At 45.3% G+C, this 23,352-nt stretch overlaps 2 protein-coding genes across 2 annotated transcripts; one reads left to right on the top strand and one right to left on the bottom strand.

The window, feature by feature from the left end:
* Nucleotides 1-9,419: 9,419 nt before the first annotated feature.
* On the bottom strand, nucleotides 9,420-16,567 carry SEC61B (SEC61 translocon subunit beta). Its single transcript, XM_007089281.3, has 4 exons — nucleotides 16,214-16,567; nucleotides 15,921-16,018; nucleotides 13,193-13,294; nucleotides 9,420-9,703 (listed from the first exon to the last, which is right to left on the bottom strand). Exons 1-4 carry the CDS (start codon nucleotides 16,214-16,216, stop codon nucleotides 9,616-9,618), a joined length of 291 nt encoding a protein of 96 aa, XP_007089343.1. The 5' UTR covers nucleotides 16,217-16,567; the 3' UTR covers nucleotides 9,420-9,615.
* On the top strand, nucleotides 16,406-22,375 carry ALG2 (ALG2 alpha-1,3/1,6-mannosyltransferase). Its single transcript, XM_042964578.1, has 2 exons — nucleotides 16,406-17,028; nucleotides 20,265-22,375. Exons 1-2 carry the CDS (start codon nucleotides 16,558-16,560, stop codon nucleotides 21,165-21,167), a joined length of 1,374 nt encoding a protein of 457 aa, XP_042820512.1. The 5' UTR covers nucleotides 16,406-16,557; the 3' UTR covers nucleotides 21,168-22,375.
* The last annotated feature ends 977 nt before the right edge of the window (nucleotides 22,376-23,352 follow it).

Genomic DNA, 23,352 nt, shown 5'->3' with positions numbered 1-23,352 from the left:
ATTCAGGGTTTGTCCACTTTTTTTATTCCACCGCAGCTATGCCTGGGATTCAAGAGGCGCAGGGAGCGGGGCAAGAGGACAGCCACGGAAACACCGGGTGGCCATGTGAATCCTGGCGGTCAGTGCTGACACACAGTGCAGCCAGATGCCCTGGTCGTAAACATCCTTATGGGTACACATCACCTCCCTCCCGTGTGGGTATGTACGTGAGAGTCAGATAATTATCCATACAGTAAGGGATTCATGTTAATGTAGAAAGAGCACTCCATTTGAATGTTTGAAATCTAGGCTTCCTACCAGTGTGATTACAGGCAAATCCTTTAACCTCTCTGGGCCTCAGTTTTTTCATCTGTAACAGCAAGGATTGGCCAAATTAAATTCTAAGGCCCAATCCAAACCTTCTAGGAGCCTATACAAACTATATCATTAAAATAAGATTAAATCTATTAAGTGTTCAAGGAGAAGAAAGTCAGCTTTATGTAAACATATGCTACAGGGGCACCTGAGTGGTTAGTCAGTTAAGCGTCTGGCTTCGGTTCAGGTCACGATCTCCAGGTGCGTGAGTTCAAGCTCTGCGATGAGAGTGCGGAGCCTGCTTAGGATTCTCTTTCTCCCTCTCTCTCTCTCTCTCAAAATAAATAAATAAACTTGAAAAAATATATATGCTTCATAACAATGCAAATCCACTGTTGCAGAAATCCTAAGTCTTAGGAGAACAGTATGGATATACAATTAAATGAGCCGTGAATGCGTTGTGGCTCCTTCCTTCCTATATTGTGCTCCTCTTAAATCATCTCCTGGGTGTCTTGATGCATAGGTATATAGGTATATTTACATGAGAAAACCCGCCTTACACTGCGAAAATCATTTCCTTTAAATAAAAATTAAATAGACACAATGGGAATTTAAAATACATTCTGGTCTGTCCCAATAGCACAAGAGTGTGTGACATGAAGCTGGTAACATCAGACGTGGAAGGATTTTATTAGACAAATCGGGTAGCTTATATTAAATACCCCTGAGCCTTCTCGTCATAAATGCAGCCAAGCGGTCCGGAGTAATAGGTATGGGGCCCCTTGTGGGCTCTATGCTCTTTATTCTGACATTTAATGAGCATGAATAACCAGGAATAGATCGTACCATTTATGAGCGCTTGTGAACCCAAGGAAAGGGTGATTTCTAAGATTCCTTGAGGATCTTTAAGACCTTGTCTATAAAATGTGTCTGGACAAGCTGTGCTCCTCCTTCAGTCCCAAACCTCTTCTTCAGCTGGACAAGAGTCCCAGGAACCAGCTAAGGGGAGAGTCTGGAGTCTGGAACCATCACCTGTGAGGATGTGATTGAGTTATTTGCTAAATTATCCTCCAAGCAATCATTTGGTCCTGTCCTCTGGCCGCCTGCGTTATTGTTGGATAGGGAAGGGCATCTCGTTCCCTACAAGTGGAAAGCAGTTGAAACACATCAGACCTGTAAATACAGCTCCTACTTGGCATCTGCAGAATGGCCCGAAGAAGGCAGGGATTCTCAAAGAGCAGCGAGCTCCCCATCGCAGGAGGTATCCAAGCAGAGTCAGAGACTGAAGACAGGACTTTAGATTCAGATTGGAGATTTGAACTGGAATTCAAACTTTCTTTCCAGTTCTAAAAGTTGGGAATCCTACAACATATGACCAAATGCTCCTCACTGTGAACGTTACTACTTGTTATTGGAGGCTTATTACGTGCCAGGTGCCGTACTGAATGCTTTGTTTGAATTCTTTCATTTAACCCTGCCCTAAAAGATAAGGCAGGCCTAGGCCCCTTTTACATGGTGTGATGTCCAAATATCTGTAGACAAGGGACCCAAGGCTCGGGGTAGCTAAGCACCGAGATCACACAGCGGCTAGGTGCCAGGCTGGGTGAGGCTCAGACGCTGGTCTGACCCCCCCAGAGCCAGCACTTTCTACCTCTCAGGGGGCTCTACCCACAGGGGCAGGAGTTGTAGCGACTGGATCCACTGGAAGTCACCCCACCTGGAATAGTCCAGTCTCCTCTGGCAACTGTTTTTCAAGATTTGCACACAAAGACAGAGGAGATTCAGGGGTAACAGAGCGGGCAAAAATAGAGTTTGAGGGCTGGGGGTGTCTCTGCAAGGTCAAAGGGCTGCTGTACTGAGAACCTAAGGAAACAGTGAGAGACACAGGGCACCAGGGCCTTGGTGTCCTGAGAGGGACAGTCCAGAGAAGGGAAATTCTAGCCCATGGTGTTTCTGTTCCTTTGAGCTACATGACATTCCTCTGAGAGACTCTAGCTGGGTGGGCTGTTTGAGGCCAGAGTCGGCCCCCATTCCCCTTCCTCACCCTCCCAAACCCCTCCTGGCAGAGGGCCATCATTTCTTAAGTCTGGGCTGCCTCCCCCCAGAACCCCCGAACTGTTCATGGCCAGAACCATGGGGCCTGGGGTTCTCTGCTTTCCGATCCTGAGATTAGAGTCAGTAGAAGGTGGAAGAAAAATGTAAGAGACTTCGCTTTCTCTCTCTCTCTCAAAAGGCAGCCCCCAGCAGTGTTTGTTCTCAGAGAAGCCCTGAGAAGAAGAGTGACCACTTTCCTTTCTCCAGGAGATAATTGAAGAGAAATAAGAAAGTGCCTGTGTTTGAGGGTGAAATGATGACAATTAATCTCTGAGCGGAGGCCCTCGCCTTTAAATTCTTTGGAGAAACAACGCCAGGAGTTTCATGACAATCAAGAGAATGAAATTGAATTAAGAGAAATAGTAATTAAATCAGGAAAGAAGTTTTTGCAAAGGGGATTGTAAAGGAAATTAAAACCAGTAATGCTGAAAAATGTGGTGAGCAGAGCAGGGGCGAGGGGTGGAGGGAGGCTTGGTGGGGAAGAGGAAGGAGCAGACACAGCAAAGCAGGTTGTGAGGGCCCGTGTTTGGCACTAGGGAAAGGAATTTGGAAATTGTTCTCGAGAGGCCACGTGTCTGCTCTTCCAATTCAGGGCTAAGTATGCCCACCTCCTTTAGGAAAATAGAAGTCTCCAGTCAGATAAAGATAAAACAGTGGTAGACTTGAAGCAGGGTGACCACCTGTCCTGGTTTGCCCTGGACCACCCCAACTTTAGTTCTCAAAGTGCCATGTCCCAGGAAACCCCTCGGTGGTAGGGATACTAGGACAGTTCATCACCCTAACGCAGAGGCAGCCGCCTGGCTTCCCAGCTCTGCTACGTGGTCGGTGGCTCTGTGATTTTGGGTGAGTCATGCCATCTCTGTGGGCCTCGGTTTCCTCACCTGTAAGATGAATCATCGTGGGAACCTCCAAAGACCAAAGAAGTTGCTGTCTGCCAGTGTGTCTAGAATAGTGTGTGTGAACGAAAAGCTTGACAAATGAGAGCTGAACTGAAGACTATTGATATTAGCAAACATAGTCCAACAGCACATTAAAAAATAATACATCAGACTGTTTCAGGGGTCCCCAAGACCACCCACATGTTTGCAGAGTTTCTAGAATGACTTGCAGGATTCAGCATATAGTTGTACTCACGGCTAAGGTTTATTACGGTGAAAGGATACTCTATAGGGTCATCAGAGGAAAAAGACACAGGTGTAGTCTAGAGAAATCCATGCACAGGTTTCCTATACTCTGTCCCTCCTGCAAAGGTCACGTCTAGCACGTTCCTTTCTCTAGCAGTGAAGGATGCAGGAATGTGTGCAATGCTTCTGTCCGGGAGACCCATTAAAAACTCAGTGCCAAGGACTTTATTGGCAGGGGTTTCATAGGCATCTTCTGCCTGGAAACTACCAAAAATTCTAGACTCTGGGAAGGAAAGCTGGTGTCCAGGCTAAACCACATTGTCAGCCTTACGAGTTAGGGAACGGCTCAAATGCCAAGCTTCCAGACCCCCGGTCAAGGGCCAACTTTGCAAACAGACCTTTCTGAAAATAGCAGGGTCTGGCCTGCTGTGCTAAGTCTTCTCATCCCAATGACCAAGTGGAACTCATTGCAGGAATGCAAGGAGACTATGCATAAGTGAAAACTTGAATCTAGATCCCGCGCTGGTTTGCATATCACCAATTCCCAGCTGGCAGTGCTAAGGCCTCCACTGGTCCGGGCTTTATGGCTGGTTGTAGGAATGTCATCCACTCACCTAAACAAGATCTGCTCACTACCGAATTCCCTCCCAAGAACTTGTCACCAACCAAGTTTTCCTACTTGGTCTCTTGAGTCAGAACACTAGGTTTTTCTCAGTTCATCATGAGATGAGCAAGTCTCCAGACTGAACAAGCTGGATGGAAATAGTGCTCACCTTGTGCATAAACAGAGGCCAGGTTTTTGTTGACACTGGGGGACATCATCACTGCTGGTGACCCAAAACGGTTGTGCTCCAGGTTTGGGGCACCACCTTCCTCCCTCATGGGTGGGGAGGGGGGCTCCCTAGCTGCTGCAGGTGTCACAGGACTAGGAAGACAAGAAGGGGGGTGTTTAAAAGCATGGCTGAGCTATGGATTGGCTGCCCCTTCAGTGTCCTTGTGTATTAGTTTGCTAGCACTGCCATGCAAAATAGCACAAGGTAGGGAGGCTTAAACAACAGAAACGGAGCGTCTCAAAGTCCTAGAGGCTGGAAGTGCAAAATCCAGGTGCTGGCAGGTTTGCTTCTTCTTTTTTTATTTTTTTTTATTTTTATTTTTATTTTTTTTTAAATTTTTTTTTTCAACGTTTTTTATTTTATTTTTGGGACAGAGAGAGACAGAGCATGAACGGGGGAGGGGCAGAGAGAGAGGGAGACACAGAATCGGAAACAGGCTCCAGGCTCCGAGCCATCAGCCCAGAGCCTGACGCGGGGCTCGAACTCACGGACCGCGAGATCGTGACCTGGCTGAAGTCGGACGCTTAACCGACTGCGCCACCCAGGCGCCCCGGTTTGCTTCTTCTAAAGGCTTCGAGGGAAAGGGCTGGTCCAGGCCTGCCTTTGGTTTGTTCCTGTTGATGGATGTCTTCAAGTTCGCACAGCATTCCTCCTGCATGGCTGTGTGTGTCCAAATCTCCCCATCTTAAAAGGACTAAGTCATATGGGATTAGGGCCTATGCTGATGGCCTCAGTTGAAGTTGACTACCTCTGTAAAGACCTTGTTTCCATATAAGGTCACATTCTGAGGTGCTAAGGGCAAGGACTTCAACATATACATTGAGGGGACACAATTAAACTCACAACTTGCAAAAGGATAGGTGAAAATCAGAATTATTTTTTAATAACTTCCACTGGAGGATTGTTGTTTCTTTGCATGCGATAGCCCAGGAATCTGAGTTGTGTAGAACAGAAGAGAGCAAGGGGAGGAGGATCGGGGAGGAAAAGGAGAAAGAAGAAAAGGAAAAGAAGGAGGAGGGTGAGGGGAAGGAGGAAGAGGAGGAGGAGGAGCAGTGAGCTGGGTCAGACTACCAAGCCTGAGGCAGGGTCAGAGGTTGGTGAGAATTAACTCCCCACTTACCAAAATTTAATTGTGGTTTCCTACAAAGCCCACCAACAAGCAGTGCCAAATGCACCAACAAGCAGTACAAATGTAAGGCTGACAATGTGGTCATGGCATGAACACAAATGTTTCACGGCTCCCTGGCATGTGCCACACAGGTGTACCCCAGGGGGAGATTCGGCAGCTCTCCCACAGCCAGGCAGGTGCGGGCCGAGGAGCACAGCGCCGAGGCTCCCTGCCGATCACACCTCGGGGCTGGGAGAGCGGGATGCCACGCAGGTATCCGATGGCCCACCCAGCAGGAAATCCTCGCCCAGTGAGATCATCACGTTTCAGTGGTACTGCCTCCTGGAGCCGGCTGCAGGTTCCAGTGCAGTGAGCCTCCTGCAAAAGGAAGTCTGACAAGGGCCTGTTCTGTGCATTCGTGCAGCACGTCTGTAAAAAGAGGTGCTGCTATGAGAGAGAGTGAGGGAACTGAAGAAGGGGCAATCGGGACTCTGGGCCTTGCAGGGGCTTGCGGCAGCCAGCTGACCACGCACACCGCCCCGCGGCAAACATAACGAAATGCAAAATCCCACAAGGCAGGGTGAATTTCCCAGCACGGTGCAGACCGCAAAGCAAGTGGTACCATGGCTGAAGCTTCAAAGACAAGAAAGGGGAACAAAAATAGCACTCTTGTGTCGGTGACAGGCCTGGGCCCACCCTGAGCCCACACCGGGACTCCCAGGCTGCTGCCAGCCAGGTCTGCCACGCGGCAGGAGCAGACTCCTGCCAGGCGATTCTGACACATGCCAACATTTGAGAACCACTTCAGTTCTACCACCCAAACCAGTTTAGAGGGGTTCTAGAACAAGCTGCCCTACAGGATCTATTATCTACTCTGCCTCCGGCCAGAGTCAATGCGAAGAAAGACAAGCCTGTTTGCAGGACCAATTTAACCCACTCGTGTGTAATCAAGTTCTTCCCCTCATGTCCTTTGTTTTGAGATACAGAATTCTAGACCTTGCCCCCAAACGGAGCCATATAGACTGTGTATAACTAGTCTCAGACTATTCAGTTAATTTGCACATTTTACTTTATTATAATGTCTCTGGCACAGGAAAGAGGGCTAGTTGCTAGGAATCGGATTTGGGCAGCGCAGCCTTTACCTGAGCCCTCTTCGGTCAGTCTCGCTGTGTGCTTGGCTCACCTACCATCTGTGGTCCCGAGAATGCAAACATGTCCTTCAGTTGGCCGCTTCTCCCGATTGTCTCCCCATGAAGTCTTATGAACCTGCTGACTTTCTCCCAAATTTAGTGACTTATTCATTTTATTTCTACTGGCTAACCTTGCTGGCTTCACTCCTCCCCCTTTGACCAACACTGCCCGGTAACTCCAAAGCCCACCGCTGTTTATCTAGTCCCAGAGCCTAGCCTCTAGAAAGAGGTCGCTGACTTATGCACAGGCCCAAAATAGGGTCACAATGCGGTTCTGAGGAGGAGCCCTGGTCTGGAATCGGGAAGCCTGGTCTCTGGCCTCTGCTCTATGAACTCGCGGTACAATCTTGCCTCCAGGCCCCAGGCTCTTCTATTAAACACTGGGAGGACGCAGTGAATTCTTAGTCTCTCCAGCTAGGGGATCCCGGCTCTCTGGTTTTCTTCTGTTGGACAAGTGACCATACAGTATGGATTTCCTGAAAGGCAGTGACAATTTTTCAATCCCCGGCACCACTGCCCATACACCACGAGCGTACTGATTCCGTGCTGGCTTCTGTCCACTTGGAAGTGGCTAGAATTATAGCCGATAGTGAAGGGGGTTTGAGAATTCCTTGGGTCAAGGTAAGCGTAACGCAGAAAAAGATCTGATTTGTTACACTTTCAGAACTATGAATAGCTTACAGTCCCCTAGGGCTCAAGAAACAGCCTAGAAATCTCTATTTTGAAAGAAAGGAACACAAAAGGTGGTATATGCATTCAAATGGGAGTATCATCCAGCCTTAAAAAGGCTGACAAAGGCAATTCTGAGTACACAATTCTGCTACAACACTGATGAATCTTGAAGACCTTATGCTGAGTTGAATAGGCCATCACAAAAGGACAAAATGCTATATGATCCCACTCCTGTGAGGTACTTAGAGAATGAAATTCAGAGACAGAAAGTAGAATGGTGGTTGCCAAGGGCTGACGGGAGAAGAGGAGAGGGGAGTTTTTATTTGTAGGTTTAGAGTTTCAGTTTTGCAAGATGAAAAAGAATCCTATAGATGGACGGTGGCAATGGCTGCGTGTGAATGTGCCTAACACCACTGACCTACACTCTGAAAAATGGTGAAGATGGTACATTTTACAGTATGTGTACTTTACCCTAGTTTTTAAAAATGAAAAAGAAAAGAGAAAGGAACAGCTTGAACACTGAAATTCTCAGCTATGGTATTAGCATTGTATCATCAGAGCCAAAAGTAGCTACATAACATAATAGATGTCGTACATTTTTATGCCCAACCACCAATTTTCCTTCTGCTGAAAGAAACATCTCCCTGCTCTGCCACTGACAACTAGTATTTTCTGACAAATCACTAGCTCAGAAAATTCCGTGACTTTCAGCCACCAGTCCACTGGAGATCACTGAGGCAGGCAGGGCTAGCGGGCAGCATCTTGCAGCGAAGAGAACGTGCCCCCCGCAGCCAAACAGCTCCTCCAAGTGACTTCAGCTTCTCCCCCAGAGAAAAAGAGACCCTCTGGAGAGAGGAACAGATTTCTTTTGCAAATGAAATGCATAACTTTTAGCTGTTACTGGAACCATCAACCTGAATATCAGGGAAAAAAATCCATTACGGATAACATAATCTTTCGTTTCTTCCAAATGAAAATTGACTTTGTCTCCTGAATTTCAACATGAAGATAGCTATGCATTTTCATGCAATAAGCAGCGGCCAGGATGCAAAGGAACCAGTTTTTCCTCCTTTTCCCCCAATAATTGGCCATTTGTTTGGATTTACAAGAGCTCGCTCACCCATCTATTGCCTTAGGAAATCTTTTTACAAGATACATACTTTTTCCTTCATTTAAACTTGATACTCTGGACCTAAATTACTTTATAGCCAGGACTTAAGAAAGAAACTCGGGAAACTGCTTAAATGTTCTAAGAAGTTTTTCTTAAACAGACTTAAGAGGTTTTTAAAATCAGCTATTTTTTAAACTAATACACCACCTCCCCATTTTCTGATTGTACAGAACAACTAGGGCATTTCATATGGATCTCTCACTCTTTAGAAATTCTGGCTTAGAGTCCTAGACTCCTGGAATATGCACTGTGAGCTATTCTTGGTATTTCCTAGGGTCTACAAGAAACTGAATGCTTTTCCTAGAAAGACAACATAAGCTAAGTGAAACTTCAAACTTTTTTATTTTGGGTTGGAATTGTATCAGCTCAGTTTAGAAATGCTGGTATCTCACTGATTATTAAGGTCTTTAATTTTCAAAATGAAACAAATTTTGTTTTGATAAATCTAATGTACCAAATAAATTCTTTCAAAACAGATTTAGCAACCAGTGATAAATAAATGGACATCTCGGGTCTACACTCACAGAATTAAGAACTGAGAGAGAGAAGAGGCAAAAATACCATCTACAGTTTTAGAGACAAAGAACAGAATGAGGAACCATTTTATCCAAGATAACTGGTTTATGATCTCTATGGCTGTTCCCTTGGGTACCAGCTGCCTCTGAACACAGATCTGCCTGATGGGAGTCACAGGCACACTCGTTAACAATCACAGCACACACAAAATGACAATCACCAGGACAGAAATACTTGGAAGAAAACAAGCCAAGGCCAGTTACAGTATCTTGGATTTGAGTGACTACATGGTCATATAAGGAACTGTGAATCCAACAAAGAAAACAATCTCCCCAAGACGTGTTTTCTGCATATTCACCTGTAAATCTGGAGAGACTAAGGGCCCTGGTAGTCAGGGATCAGCAACGAGACTTGGTATAAATTAATTAAAAAGTTTATTAGCCATAGAAAAAAATTGATTCCTTAAAACCAATTCTTGTTAAGTTCCCTGTAAAACAATAAGCTTACAGTATATTTCTTTCTCACAAACAGAAAATCACTATGCTTTTGGTCCAAGATATGTTGGGTTTCTTTCCTTCTTCTTCAGATGACAGACAGATGGATGTAGCCGAATCTATGAACGAGTGTACTTGCCCCAAATGTGCAACATAAATACAGAAGCGATGAACAGAAGACTCATAACCAATACTGGAACAGGGCCACTGGAAATAAGAAGAGAAGGCAGGCTTACTTTCAGTACTAATACATTATTTTATCTGTAACACTAAAGATTGCCTAGGGGAAAAGCAGGGGGCGTACCTGAGATTCATGCAAGAATATCATTTACAACATTTAGTAATATTCCCCCAAATTATTATTATGGATATTTTGAGGCTGTGGAAATGGCATGATGCTTACTTAGAAAGGAAAAATCCTTATCTTTTAGTAGACATACTAAAAGATACATAAATAAAATGATTTGATGTCTTGGAGACACAAGTCTCTGTAATTTCACGTACTTGATATTTTCCATAATAAAAAGTAGGAAGAAAAATTTCCCAAACTCTCTATGTGCAAATAACCCAATTACCAAACTGTTATTTCAAGTTAATATTTATTTAAAGACAACCTTCATTGTCTAACTAGAATGTATCAGGCATAAAAAGACACATATCACATTCTAAGTTACAAGGTGTTTTCAAATATGTAATTCCACTTGATCAACAAAACTCATGACCCAGAACAAATATTAATCTCATTTTATAAATAAGGAAAACTGATGTTCAGAGACTAATTATTACTTGCGTAACAGCACACAGCCAGAATAGGAAGGAAGAGATTTGAGCTCAGGTTTCCTAATTCCATACATAGTGCTCATCTTACTCTTTAAGGTTCCCATCTAGTTCAATTTAGGAGTTTATCATAAGAAGGAAACAGATTCTACCCATCAACGCTTCCCTAATCAAATGAGTTTTTCAAGTTGAGAATTGGTACATGGGTTTCTTAAAGGGAGAACCCTTTGATCTCACACAACCTGTGAATGCTAGCTGGTGAAATGAGCCCTCTCCCCACCCCGTTAAGATGTTGCTTCACACTGGGTGTTGTATGGAAACCAATTTGACAATAAATTTCATATATTGAAAAAAAAACAAAAAGATGTTGCTTCACCTCCCAGATACAACTGGGGAGTGGATATTGGAAAAGACCCCAGAAATCTTTATCGTGAAGGCAGTGAGTGGAGTAACCCAGTGGAGCAGTGGAGTAAGAGTCCATCAGTGGCCGATAAACAACACAGATCAAAGTCCTTGCTACACTATTCCGTTCTTCCAAAATCTGTACAATTACTGAAATAAACAAATTTAAAAATACATGGGAAGCAATCTTCATCGAGTTACACTTGATCATACCCTCTACTTTGGTGCAATGTTAGAGCAACACCAGACACAGAACATAAAGCTGAGAGCGCAGCCCCCAGAGAGCTGGAGTCTGGGACCCAACTCTGTCACTCATGAGCTGTGACCATGGCCCTGTTACTTACCTTCTCCGAGCCTCGTTTTCCGCATCTGTAAAATGGGGATAATCCCGGCGCCTCTCCCATAGGGTTGTTGAGGTGTTAAATAAATAATACGAACACAATGCAGGCTTACACTAAGCTCCAGGAAATGCAATTATTATCAGCCTGAAAACAATTCTGAACTCCTAAGAAGAACCAGCAACAAGACCCAAGATGTGAATCTGTGGATATAAATTCCCAACTGCATCCTTTCATCAAAAATATCGCTCTCCTCCTGAGGATGAAACTGTGGTTTACGACACTTCAAGGAACAGCTTCTATCCTGGGAGGACTCAAGCACTAAGCAGCAGCAAGCAAGCCTGGCGGTTCAACAACACAAAGCCCAGAGCAAGCACAAGCCAGACGCCTACGAAGGTTTTACCACCTTCTTGACAAGAGTATACAATTAAGTCCTCTGGATACCATGAAGAGCAAGAGGCTTCAAAATTTCTCTCTGAAATATTCATAAACAAAGACCAAAAGGTTTTTAATACCAACTCACACATCCCAACCCCAAGAATTATTTCCTAAATATGTTCTCACCTTATAAATCTTCACGACAACAGTAAAAAATCAAGTAAAACCAAATCTCAAGAATTCCAAGGAACTCTTAGGAAGTCTTCCTCAACTACATTTGCAATCCGAGTCAAGCTACTAGTCAAGTTAATTAAGCTAATCCAAGTAAATGTAATTTTGTCTTTTTCTAGCAGACAAGCCATGTGGAAAGAGCATGGGACTGCACAGTCAGAAGGTGTATTCCAGCTCCTGCCCGGCTGCTGGGAGTGCAAACTGGTGCAGACGCTCCGGAACACAGTGTGGAGGCTCCTCAAAACATTAAAAATAGAACTACCCTATGACCAGCAATAGCACTACTGGGAATTTATCCAAAGGATGCAGGAATGCTGATGCATAGGGGCACATGTACCCCAATGTTTATAGCAGCGCTTTCAACAGTAGCCAAATTATGGAAAAAGCCTAAATGTCCATCAGCGGATAAATGGATAAAGAAAATGTGGTTTATATATCCAATGGAATACTACTTGGCAATGAGAAAGAATGAAATCTGGCCATTTGCAGCAACGTGGATGGAACTGGGGGGTACTATGCTAAGTGAAATAAGTTAAGGACAGACACCGTATGTTCTCACTCATATGTAGATCTTGAGAAACTTACCAGAAGACGATGGGGAGGGGAAGGGGAAAAAAAAAAGTTACAAACAGGGAGGGAGGGAGGCAAAGCATAAGAGACTCTTAAATAGTGAGAACAAACTGAGAGTTTATGGGGGTGGGGGAGAGCGAAAAGCGGGTGATGAGCACTGGGCGTTGTATGGAAGCCAATGTAACAATAAATTGTAATAAAAATAAATAAATAAGTAAGTGAGGGGGAAAAAAAAAAGATGTAGTTCCAGCTCCTGCTGTCTTTGCCTTGTAAGTGCCTCTGTGAGCAAACGAGCGCATCAGTATTCCAGTTCCTCAGCTGCCGGGCGTAAGCAGGAAACAGCTGTAAGCAGTGGTGTTCTGGAGCCTCACACTCAGAGACCTGCGGATCAGGTCTGGCACACAGTACCAGAAACTGCAAGGTGAGCGAGGCCTAGGGACCCTGGACGCCCACTTCCCATCACCTAATGAGCACTGCCAGACCTACGAACTCAGAAAGTGACATGTTCACCCTCCAGGGTCTACTCACCGCCCAGCAAACGCAAGGAGGCCAAAGAACGTCTGGTAACACAGCCTGACGGAGAAACTCCCATTAGGCTGTAACAGTATCAGCCTGTTCCTCCAGGAGAGCTTTGCAAACTCACCCGACGCCAATTCAAGCGGTCACTCCTATTACTCAGGGTGGGACAAGAACACCAAATGAAGAGCAATTTCACCTCATTAAGCAGCTTTCCCTCCAGCTCTCTCTGTTCCCATTCATTTCTTCTGACACAGCCACGTGAAGATTCTCCCTTGCTGCCACTCAACCAAGGAGAGATGTTATTCCAGGCCCTAAGCTGACTGACTGATACACAGACAAACCAAACCCAGCCCGCCTGGCACGAATGCAGCCGTTGTGCACTGTAAATCTCATCAAAGCAAACCCCGCTGGTGGCAGAGACAGCGCTGCCGACGGCCATGCGACACTGGACAGAAATGCAAGGTCGGCTCCCAAAACTTACACCTTGAGCCCAGGGGAGTCTTCGGTGTAGAATCGCCACATGCCCCCTGTGCCTGCTGAGGTTGTGCGACCCGCACTCCTTGTTCCACAGCTAGCATTTTTTCTGGAAAGAAAAGAAATATTACAAACGGCTACTTCTCTGATGCCCTTACACCAGCATTATAGCATTTGCGACCACTACGTTGTTAAAGACCAAACAAACAACAAAAAAAAACCCACAAAAAAAACAAAAAACTTCTCTTCCCTTGAACCCCCCAAATTCTTGCTTTTACTCCATTATCAGGATAACCACTTAGGACTGAGTACTGCCATATCCCAAGGAATACAACAACCCCAGTAAGTAGTCACCATTTCCATTTTATAAATGAGGGAAACAGGCTCATAAAAGGTTAAGTAAAGGGCCTAGGACCACACAGCCAGCAAGCAGCCAACCTAGGCAGTGGACCCAGTTCTGACTCGAGCCCATCCACTTGCCCACATACCATGGGTGCCTCATTTGGACAATGCACTTCAGTTTCTCTTCAAACGTGTTTTTGTGAAGTCAAGTAATAAACCCCTGCTTAAAAGCCCTGCATCCATTTAATCAGATTTTAAAATGACTACTTTAAAATGTTTTTAAGTTACTGTACTTGCTACCAAAAAAACCAAAACAATTAAGCTCTTACTGTAATCCAGGTCCTAAAATGGAGTATAGAGTTTAGAAAAAATTATTTTGTAATCCGTTTTCTCTATTTGGATATACTATCTACAGATCTTGGGCAGAGAGGTAAGATATGAAAACCGCAGACAACATCCAGCCAGAACGTCCCTCACAAGGGGATCAAGGGTTGGCAAACGAGCTGTGTGGTACAGGCAGCCCTAGAACACAGAAGTAGCCAAATAGCACTTTGCCACCGACCAGGGTACACAGGGAAAAGCCAGAAGTGAAAACCCTGCTGCCCCTATCTCTTCTCGCTGCCCTTCCAGCTCTGCTCCTAATCCCCTTGCCATGGGACCTTTACCCCAGACTCTCACCTTGCCATGGCCTTTACCCCAGACTCTAGTGCAGACACATTGATTATAGGCTATACGGTAGCCTGCGGACTTAGAAGTCCATGTATATGGCTGTTTCTATGAGAAAGCTGATTGTAAATAGCAAACATAATCATACAGGGATTGGAACAGCCTTTACACACAAGGATATACATCGTTTAAGCTGTGGGGTAGGTACCTGAAATTTTCCTCCTTGTTCATAAAAAGGAACTTGAACTAGATAGTAAATCCAGTATGGACAGGATAAGTCACCAGTTGAGCCAGGACTAGGACCCACGCACTTCCCACTATTCCCACAACCTCCCAACTGCAGTGCTTATTCTCAAAGTCTCCCGGAATTACAGGAGATCCAAAGAAATCAGTCTAGGCTCTTTACAGATTTTTTATATCTACTGGCACATGGGACAATGCAGAGGACTTGATAATCAGGGTACCTGGAAATACCAAATGTACTCAAAACACTACCCATCTCTCCACTGGAAAGCCAGGTAGAAGTTGACAGAGCCCATTTTAATCCCTTAAATTTCTATTAGGGGTCTATTTTACCCTTCCTTTCTGGTCACAGTGTAACTGCCTCCCACTTCCTATGCCCTATGGTTCCTTCAAAAATCCCAAGACTACAGGATGGCTATATTCCTTCATTCATTCATCATTTATTATGCCAGGTCTTATAGTAGGACAGAGATGATGGGCCATTTCTGAAAAAGCGTAACAAAACAGATGAATACAGAAATATAAATGCTGCTATAACCACATGAACAAAATGCTTTGGGAGCAAAAGAGAAGACTCATAGCTACTGCTGCTTTCCAAGTCAGGAAAGGCCTCAAGAGGAAATAACCCCTGAACTTGGTCTTGCAGAATAAATATAAATGGGTGAAGGGGCTGCCTAGTGAGTCCTGCTGGACTAAGCTCACTGCTGCTAGATCACAAAAGAGGAGAAGAGGCAAGTAGGCTGAAAAAAACACCAAAAGCATTGGTATCCACCCCCACCCATTTTCCTTTAAAAGTTCAGCAAAAAGAAGTGAGACAGAAACTAAGAAGATGTGTGACAGAATCAGAGGGCAGTACAGATTGGAGTGGAAGTGATCTGGAGACAAGACTTTGGTAGAAAACGCAAACGTCTAGAGGAGAGAAGTTGGGCTAAACTAGAACAGTGAAAATAAAAAAGAAAAGGACGGATGAGAAGCTTTCTGTGTCCCATTCGGTCTCACAAATGACTAAATAGAGACAGAGCATAAGAAAAATCCAACACCACCCTGAAGTTTTGGCTTTGGGAAACAAGTGTTTAGTAACAGTGCCATATGGAAGTAAAGGGAAATATAACTGGGGCAGAAGCTAGGATGAAAGGAGACTGAGTTTTGTTATCAGACAAGTCCTGTTAGACTGAGTGTGATGGGACCTCCAAATAAAAATGAGACGGGAAAGCTCAGGACCAAAGACCAGTTTAATAACATCAGTTTTCTCAAAGTTGTCTCTGATCCAACTCGTGTGTTAACTTTACTCTTTTAACAGCGGTGTCCCAAACTGAACAATTGGAAGAAAACATTGCCTCCCTCTCGAGACACAAAAGACCTACAGCCACGTCGCCTGAGGCTCATTTTGCCCTGGTGATTCATTCCGGGGTCTCCTCCGGACCAGCGAATTCTTGGGCCCCATCTCTCTGACACCACAGCCAGAGGGTCGCGGGAATCCTTACCTCTGCCGGACCGTGGATCCGGCCGCCCGGGCAGCCACCGCTTTGCTGGGAGAGCGCCCTGACGAGCCCACATTAGTACCACTGGGAGTCGGACCAGGCTACAGAGAGAGACGAAACGAGAGTGTGAGCGCCGCCGGCACGCCCCCAGACCCCAGGCCCTGGCGGCCAAGACCAGCACCCGCACGGCAGGCTGGGGACAGCGAGGCTGCCACAAGAGGAGGGCAAGGCAGACAGCAAGAGACGGGGCGCCAGGGAGAGGAGGAGTCAAACAGGGAAGACCGGGGCCGCCATACCATGGTGGAGACTGGAAGGAGTTGGAGGCAGAAACTGACGGCCAAGGATCGGTGAAGACCTCAAAGGCCCAGCGGCAGGAGAGGCTGGCTCAGACCCCGCCCCCAGGCCCCTGGCAGGGTCCTCGGTGGCTCCAGGGACGCCTGGGTTGTCCCACCATATGCCTGCATAAATTTTGTTACAGGAGACTTGATCAGTCGCTGCGTGGGAAGTGCAGACCTTCCGCCTGCTTCCTTTGGATCGCAGCGTCCTCCATAGAGTCCATTCCCTACCAAAGGGAGGATACAGACACGGTCAGACGAGAAATTCCCTCTGGCAGACACGGGGCGCCCACAGATTTGCGCTGATGTGGCCTAACCGACGCAGGCGCCGCGAGGCGTGGTCGGCCCCGCAGAGGCCCGCTGGGAGCCGGAGAGGAGCATGCGCGGAACCCCGCAGGGGCGCGGGGCGCTGGCGCGACATCCCGGCCATGGCGGAGGAGCGGGGCCGAGACGAAGACCCTGGTCCCAACCCGTCGGTGCTGTTCCTGCACCCGGACCTGGGCGTGGGCGGCGCCGAGCGGCTGGTACTGGACGCGGCGCTGGCGCTGCAGGCGCGCGGATGTAGCGTGAAGGTCTGGACCGCGCACTACGATCCGGGCCACAGCTTCGCGGATAGTCGCGAGCTGCAGGTGCGCTGCGCGGGCGACTGGCTCCCGCGCAGCCTGGGCTGGGGCGGCCGCGGCGCGGCCGTCTGCGCCTACGTGCGCATGATCTTCCTGGCGCTGTACGTGCTGTTTCTCGGCGACGAGGAGTTCGACGTGGTCGTGTGCGACCAGGTGAGGCGGCCGTGAGTTCGGCCACGCCCGACCCCGCCTCGCCTCCTTTTCCCAGTAGGAAGGGCGCACTGCATGGCATCTGCTGAGCTCTCCCGGTCTGCGGTTCGGAAAGATCCGAACTGATCTGGAGAGATGAGAATTGGGAGTGAGACTAGTTCTCGAACTTTAGTGTGGACACATTAAAGTTGCACGTTGTCACAGGGCCCCATTCTCAGAAGCTTTCATCCTGGAGCCCTGAGGTGGGGCCCAGAAAGCTGCATTTTCGCAGGATCATCGGCGATTCTGAAATAGATGGGCCTTGGGGCTGGCTTTAAGAAGCAGAAGCGTTAGAAGTCAGCCTTCAGCCACCTTTCACTTCTGAGTAACTTGCACGTCTTCTCTCTTTGCATTATTTTTGTTGACACTTCCAGGCCACATGCATCCCACTGCCTGTAGCTTTTGAGGCCAAGCCACCCCATTCGTCCTCAGTGTAGTGTTAAAAACACCAAGCTAAGCATGTCATGCCCCTGTTAAAACTTTAACATGGCTCCCTATTAGGCTTGGGAGAAGTCAGAGTTCTTTATAAATAATGTCTACTTGGATCTGGGCTCTAGCTATTTTGGACTCTACGCCTTTTTCTTTTCTTCTTCTTTTTTTTTTCCCCCTCAATTTATTTTAGAAAGTAACGTTTATTCAGAACAAAAATTCAAATAGTATAAATGTCCCATCCCAGTTCCACTCCGTAAAAGTAGCCACTGTTAGCAGTTTCTCCTGGATTCTTCCCGAAATTGCCTGTGGCTGCTCTAGCATATGTGTCTGTTCTCAGATGCATCTTAATTGTAATAATGAGGATTGTGGCACACCTACTATATGATAACTTAACCTTTTTTTCACCCCAAATTTCTGTTTGAGACATCCGTATATATCAATATTAGAGATTCACTTCATGCTTCATAATGGTTGCTGGAAAATCTGCTTTTGTTTGAAAGTACTATAATTTATACATTATTCTGTTAAAGGATGCTCATTGTGACCAGTTTTTTGCAAATAGATCAGTGTTGTAGTGGGCATCCTTGTATCCTTTTTCTTTGTACTTCTGTCCGCATGTCCTTTGAGTAAATTCCTAGAAACAAAGTTGGTGTCCAAGAGGGGTTTTTTTAAATTATTTTTTAAGTACTTATTTATTTTTGAGAGACAGAGAGAGACAGAACACGAGCAGGGGATGGGAAGAGAGAGAGGGAGACCCAGAACCTGAAGCGGGCTCCAGGCTCTGAGCTGTCAACACAGAGCCCAACGTGGGGCTTGAACCCACAGACTATGAGGTCATGACCTGAACCGAAGTTCCAAAGTCGGGTGATTATACTCAGCCACCCAAGGGCCCCTCCAAGAGTTTATTTTATTTTATTTAAAAAAAAATTTTTAATGTTTATTTATTTTCAAGAGAGAGAATGGGGGAGGGACAGAGAGAGAGAGACAGAATCCCAAGCAGGCTCCAGGGTCTGAGTTGTCAGCACAGAGCCTGACATGGGGCTTGAACCCATGAACCTCGAGATCATGACCTGAGATGAAGTCAGACACTTAACCGATTGAGCCACCCAGGTACCCCCAAAGAGTTTATTTTAAATATCAATAGCTATTACCAAATTAAGCTTTCAAAGAGGTCGTGTCACTTTGCTCTCCCACAGTGTTATTCCTTTTATTCCATGTTCTTCCTGTTCATGTTATTCCTGTTATTCCATGCTCTTGTGCACATTGGGTGTTATCAACCATTTTAATCTTTGCCAAACTGATAAGTGGAAAAGGTTTCACATTTGTAATTGTGTGTTCCTTTAATTATTATTCCTGAATTACTTTGGTCATCCTTGCTTGTATAGAAGCTGTTTCTTTTTTAAGAAATGTGGACATTTCCAAATATCCTGCATGTGTAACTAGTCATTAAGCATGAGGCAGCTGAGGGGCGCCTGGGTGGCTCAGTCAGTTGAGCATCCGACTTCGGCTCAAGGCATGATCTTGCAGTCTGTGAGTTCGAGCCCTGCGTCGGGCTCTGTGCTGACAGCTCAGAGCCTGGAGATGTTTCGGATTCTGTGTCTCCCTTTCTCTCTGCCCCTCCCTCGTTCATGCTCTGTCTCTCTCTCTCTCTCTCTCTCTCTCTCTCTCTCTGTCAAAAATAAATAAACATTTAAAAAAATTTTTTTTAAGTAACTGAAGAGTCATCCCAAGATCATCTGTTTCGTCCTAAAATTTAATTAAAAACAAAAAAAGAACAAAAAAAAACCATGAGGCAGCTGAGACTAGTGAATAGGGGAAAAAAAAACAGCTTGGAAGTAGGAGACCTGGATTTGGTTCCTGGATTTGGTTCCATATCTGCTACTTTCTAACTAAGAAGCTTTGGATAAACCTCGCAGTATTCTTCAGGTGATAAGTGAGCTAGAGATCAAGTAACTTATACAGATTACCCAACAGGAAGGTCTCTAGGAATGCCAGCATATAGTTCATGCTTAGTAATGATTATGGTTAACATTTATTGAGCACATACTGTGTGCTAAATTCTTAAGCATTTTACACACACCTGTGCGTTTAATCACAAAAACCATACAAGGGTTTTTGGAACTGCAGCTGTTGCCATGTTACAGAAGAGAAAACTGAGGCACAAAGAGAGGTAGATTACTTGCTCGTGATCACACAGCTGGCAATCTTGATTCCAGAGCCTATACTATAAACTATAGTTCATCTAGTTCCTTAGGAGGAGAAACACTAGATAGAGCTGCTGTGTCCATTGTGGTAGCCACTGGACACACGTGGCTCTTAAGCACTTGAAGTGTGGCTAGTCTGAACTGAGATGTGGTGTAAGTGTAAAATATACATCTGATTTTAAAGGTTTAATAAAAATCAAATGTAAAGTGTCTTTTATGATAATTGATTACATTTTGGAATAATAAGAATTTGATATTCTTTAAATTTCACCCTTAAAAAATTTGTAGTATGGTTACTAGATTTTTACTTCTGTCGAACAGCGCTGTTCTAGAGGAAACATTTGGATCTGCAGCTCTAAGTACTTAGCACACAGCCAGCAGGTGTCTGTGAGCCTTCTATACACCAGCCATTGTACTGGATGAGAGTCTAGGGGAACACAAGCAGAATCAGACATTGCCCACAATGAGCCCACAGACTAGCAGGCAGGGTGGATGGGTATGCTTTTGACTGGTTGAAGTTGAGTTGACCAGTCTATATCTGCTGTTGATTTTTGCTTTGGCTAGGTGTCTGCCTGTATCCCAGTGCTCAAGCTGGCCAGACGGCGTAAGAAGATCCTGTTTTATTGTCATTTCCCAGATCTGCTGCTCACCAGGAGAGATTCGTTGCTTAAACGCTTATACAGGGCTCCGATCGACTGGATAGAGGAATATACCACAGGCATGGCAGACTGCATCTTGGTCAACAGCCGGTTTACAGCTGCCATTTTCAAGGAAACATTCAAGTCCCTATCTCACGTAGACCCTGATATCCTCTACCCATCTCTGAATGTCACCAGCTTTGACTCAGCTGTTTCTGAAAAGCTTGATGACCTCATCCCCAAGGGGAAGAAATTCCTGTTCCTCTCCATCAACAGATACGAAAGGAAGAAAAATCTGACTTTGGCGCTGGAAGCCCTCATAAAACTGCGTGGAAGATTGACATCCCAAGATTGGGACAAGGTTCACCTAATCATGGCAGGTGGGTATGATGAAAGAGTCCTGGAGAATGTGGAACACTATCAGGAATTGAAGAAAATGGTCCAGCAGTCCGACCTTGCACAGTATGTGACCTTCCTGAGGTCTTTCTCAGACAAACAGAAAATCTCACTCCTCTGCGGCTGTACCTGCGTGCTTTACACACCAAGCAATGAACACTTTGGCATCGTCCCTTTGGAGGCCATGTACATGCAGTGCCCAGTCATTGCTGTTAATTCGGGTGGACCCTTGGAGTCCATCGTCCACGGTGTCACAGGGTTTCTGTGTGAGCCTGACCCTGTGCACTTCTCAGAAGCAATGGAAAAATTCATCCATGAACCTTCCTTAAAAGCCACAATGGGACTGGCCGGGAGAGCCAGGGTGAAGGAAAAGTTTTCCTCTGAAGCTTTTACGGAACAGCTCTACCAGTATGTCGCCAAACTGCTGGTATAATCAGAATTTTTTAAAGGCCTTTATGCTGTATTCATAATTTCATTTTCTGTAGCTTGTAGACTCACTTTTGAAACCAAGAAAGAAACCTAGAATCTATTGCAGACAAGATTAAAAGAAAAATATACTTGAATCTTGAATCTGAGCCACTTTCCTATACACCACACCTTCCCATCTACTTTTTCAGAAAAAGAAGGTATGTTTTATGCTATGATTATTCCACGTCTTACCAGTATTGATTAAGATATAAAAATGATACAGTTCTGCATTCAGCAGAGTATTTTAATTATATTTTCTCTGGATTTTTGTTGCTCTGCCTATGAATTTTGAGTCATAGTGTGCCTTACTTGGTTTTGATAGTCTAAGTACGTCATCATTAAAGTCGATTAATTTGGGTTCATAGCATAATGAAAACAGGGTCACCGTAGTTCCCAAAATCAATGCACCTAAGCCTTCACTGTCCTCCGTTAGGAAATTTTTGTTAGTCATACCTTTTGCCTGGATCCATAGCAAGAATGTTCTGTACTTTTTTACAAAGATGATTTATTATATTTTTGCACACTGAGACATTACATTAATAGATGTTTATCATAGGAAAAGAAAATAACATTAGATTTGGACCTCTTGATCTGTGTGGTATTGTTAGGAACGTAGACAACCAGGTCTGAAGTCCAAAACTAGAGTAAACTAGATGTTGAAGTGAGGGGACAGTGTCACTCATGAGTGTGCCTCTTCCGTATGGTTGGCATCTTCACGTCCTCAGAGTCCTCAGCTTTGTTAATGTTGGTGTTTTGTTAAGTGAGCTCCTACCAAGTGTAAGCCACAATTGCTTTGTATCCTTCAAGGCCTGCCTTAGGTGCCATGGCTGTGAGGCTTAACCCTCCTCCCTCCTCCCAGCCTGCACGTGGTGTTTGCCTTCCATGTACCCTAGCCCTTTCGGGGCACTGACCAGTCTTACAGTTCCTTACTTAGCTGTTGGTCTAAGGACAAATAAACATTAAAGCACTTTTCAACGTATCTTTACAGATAAACTTCTTTATTTTTTTATTCCCTCCCAGCGTGGGGCCTGAACTCACAACCCTAAGATCAAGAGTCCCATGTTCTACCAACTGATCCAGTCAAGCACCCCAAAGGCTAAATTCAATTTTTTTTTAGTTTATTTATTTTGAGAGAGAGCGCATGTGCGCATGTGAGCCGTGGAGGGGCAGAGAGAGAGGGAGAGAGAGAATCCCAAGCAGGCTCCACATCGTCAGCACAGAGCCCAACACAGGGCTCAATCCCACAAACCGTGAGATCATGACCTGAGCTGAAATCTAGAGTCAGACAGACACTCAACTGACTGAGACACCCAGATACCCCAAATTCATTTTTAAAAAAGAGCAGTGATCGCTAGCCAAAGGCTCCACGTTCATCAATTCTCAGAGCACAGACCTGAGAGCCTAACAGCCTGTGTCAGTGACTGGGCAAATTACTTAATTTTTGTGCCTCAACTTCTTCATCAGCTGTAATATTCTATGTTCTTCACAGAATAGTTATGATAGATTACCATACTATATGTAAAGTACTTAAAACAGTACTTGGCACGTGGGATGGGCTACATAAATGTTAGCTATTTTGTAATGTGGGGATATTGAAAACTGCAGAAGTTCCATGTGGGTTCATGCTGCGCTTTGGGGGTTCTTTACAGAATGAACTTTCAGGTTGTAATTTATCACCTTAGTCTGTATCACAGGAATATTTTAATATTTAATATACAATAAAATGACTGTACCAAAAAAGGAGTTCTCTAAAATGAGAGTCAAATATATGAAGTCTTTTGTGGAATGAAAAGTTGAGTTTGCTTTTCTTTGTCATTGTGAACGCTTACAGTCCAATAAAGTTGGTCATCCCCATTTTGTGGGTTTTGTGTTTTGTGGCCTGGTGCACGTGTTCCTCCAAGGAACCACAGGCTTTGCAGAAAGGCCTGGTGGCTCAGACCACTGAGTTTAGGACAGAGTCATGCATGCTCTGATCCATAACTGGTGTTTACCCCTTCAGAGCACTACAACTTTTGCCTATTTGGCCATTTTTACGCAGATCCTAGCAAAATGGACTACAGGACTTCACGGGCCTTAAGTTTAATTTCCCTTCCTTGTCTACCCCGGCAGGTGACAATAAGACCAAAGATGGGGGGTGAAGGATGCAGAAC

This window comes from Panthera tigris, chromosome D4 (genome assembly GCF_018350195.1).
Source record: "Panthera tigris isolate Pti1 chromosome D4, P.tigris_Pti1_mat1.1, whole genome shotgun sequence".
Taxonomy (NCBI): domain Eukaryota; kingdom Metazoa; phylum Chordata; class Mammalia; order Carnivora; family Felidae; genus Panthera; species Panthera tigris.
Note: the sequence above shows the minus strand (reverse complement) of the source record. Positions and strands in the feature narration are given on the sequence as shown.

Bases quoted from the DNA above. Each gene is read 5' to 3' on its own strand.
- ALG2 (XM_042964578.1), top strand. From the start codon at position 16,558: ATGTGGCCTAACCGACGCAGGCGCCGCGAGGCGTGGTCGGCCCCGCAG. The intron at 17,029-20,264 runs GTGAGGCGGCCG...TGCTTTGGCTAG, and splicing joins ACGTGGTCGTGTGCGACCAG to GTGTCTGCCTGTATCCCAGT.
- SEC61B (XM_007089281.3), bottom strand. The intron at 13,295-15,920 runs GTAAGGATTCCC...TTTTCTTTCCAG, and splicing joins GGATCCACGGTCCGGCAGAG to AAAAAATGCTAGCTGTGGAA. The intron at 9,704-13,192 runs GTAAGTTTTGGG...TCTTATTTCCAG, and splicing joins GACTCCCCTGGGCTCAAGGT to TGGCCCTGTTCCAGTATTGG.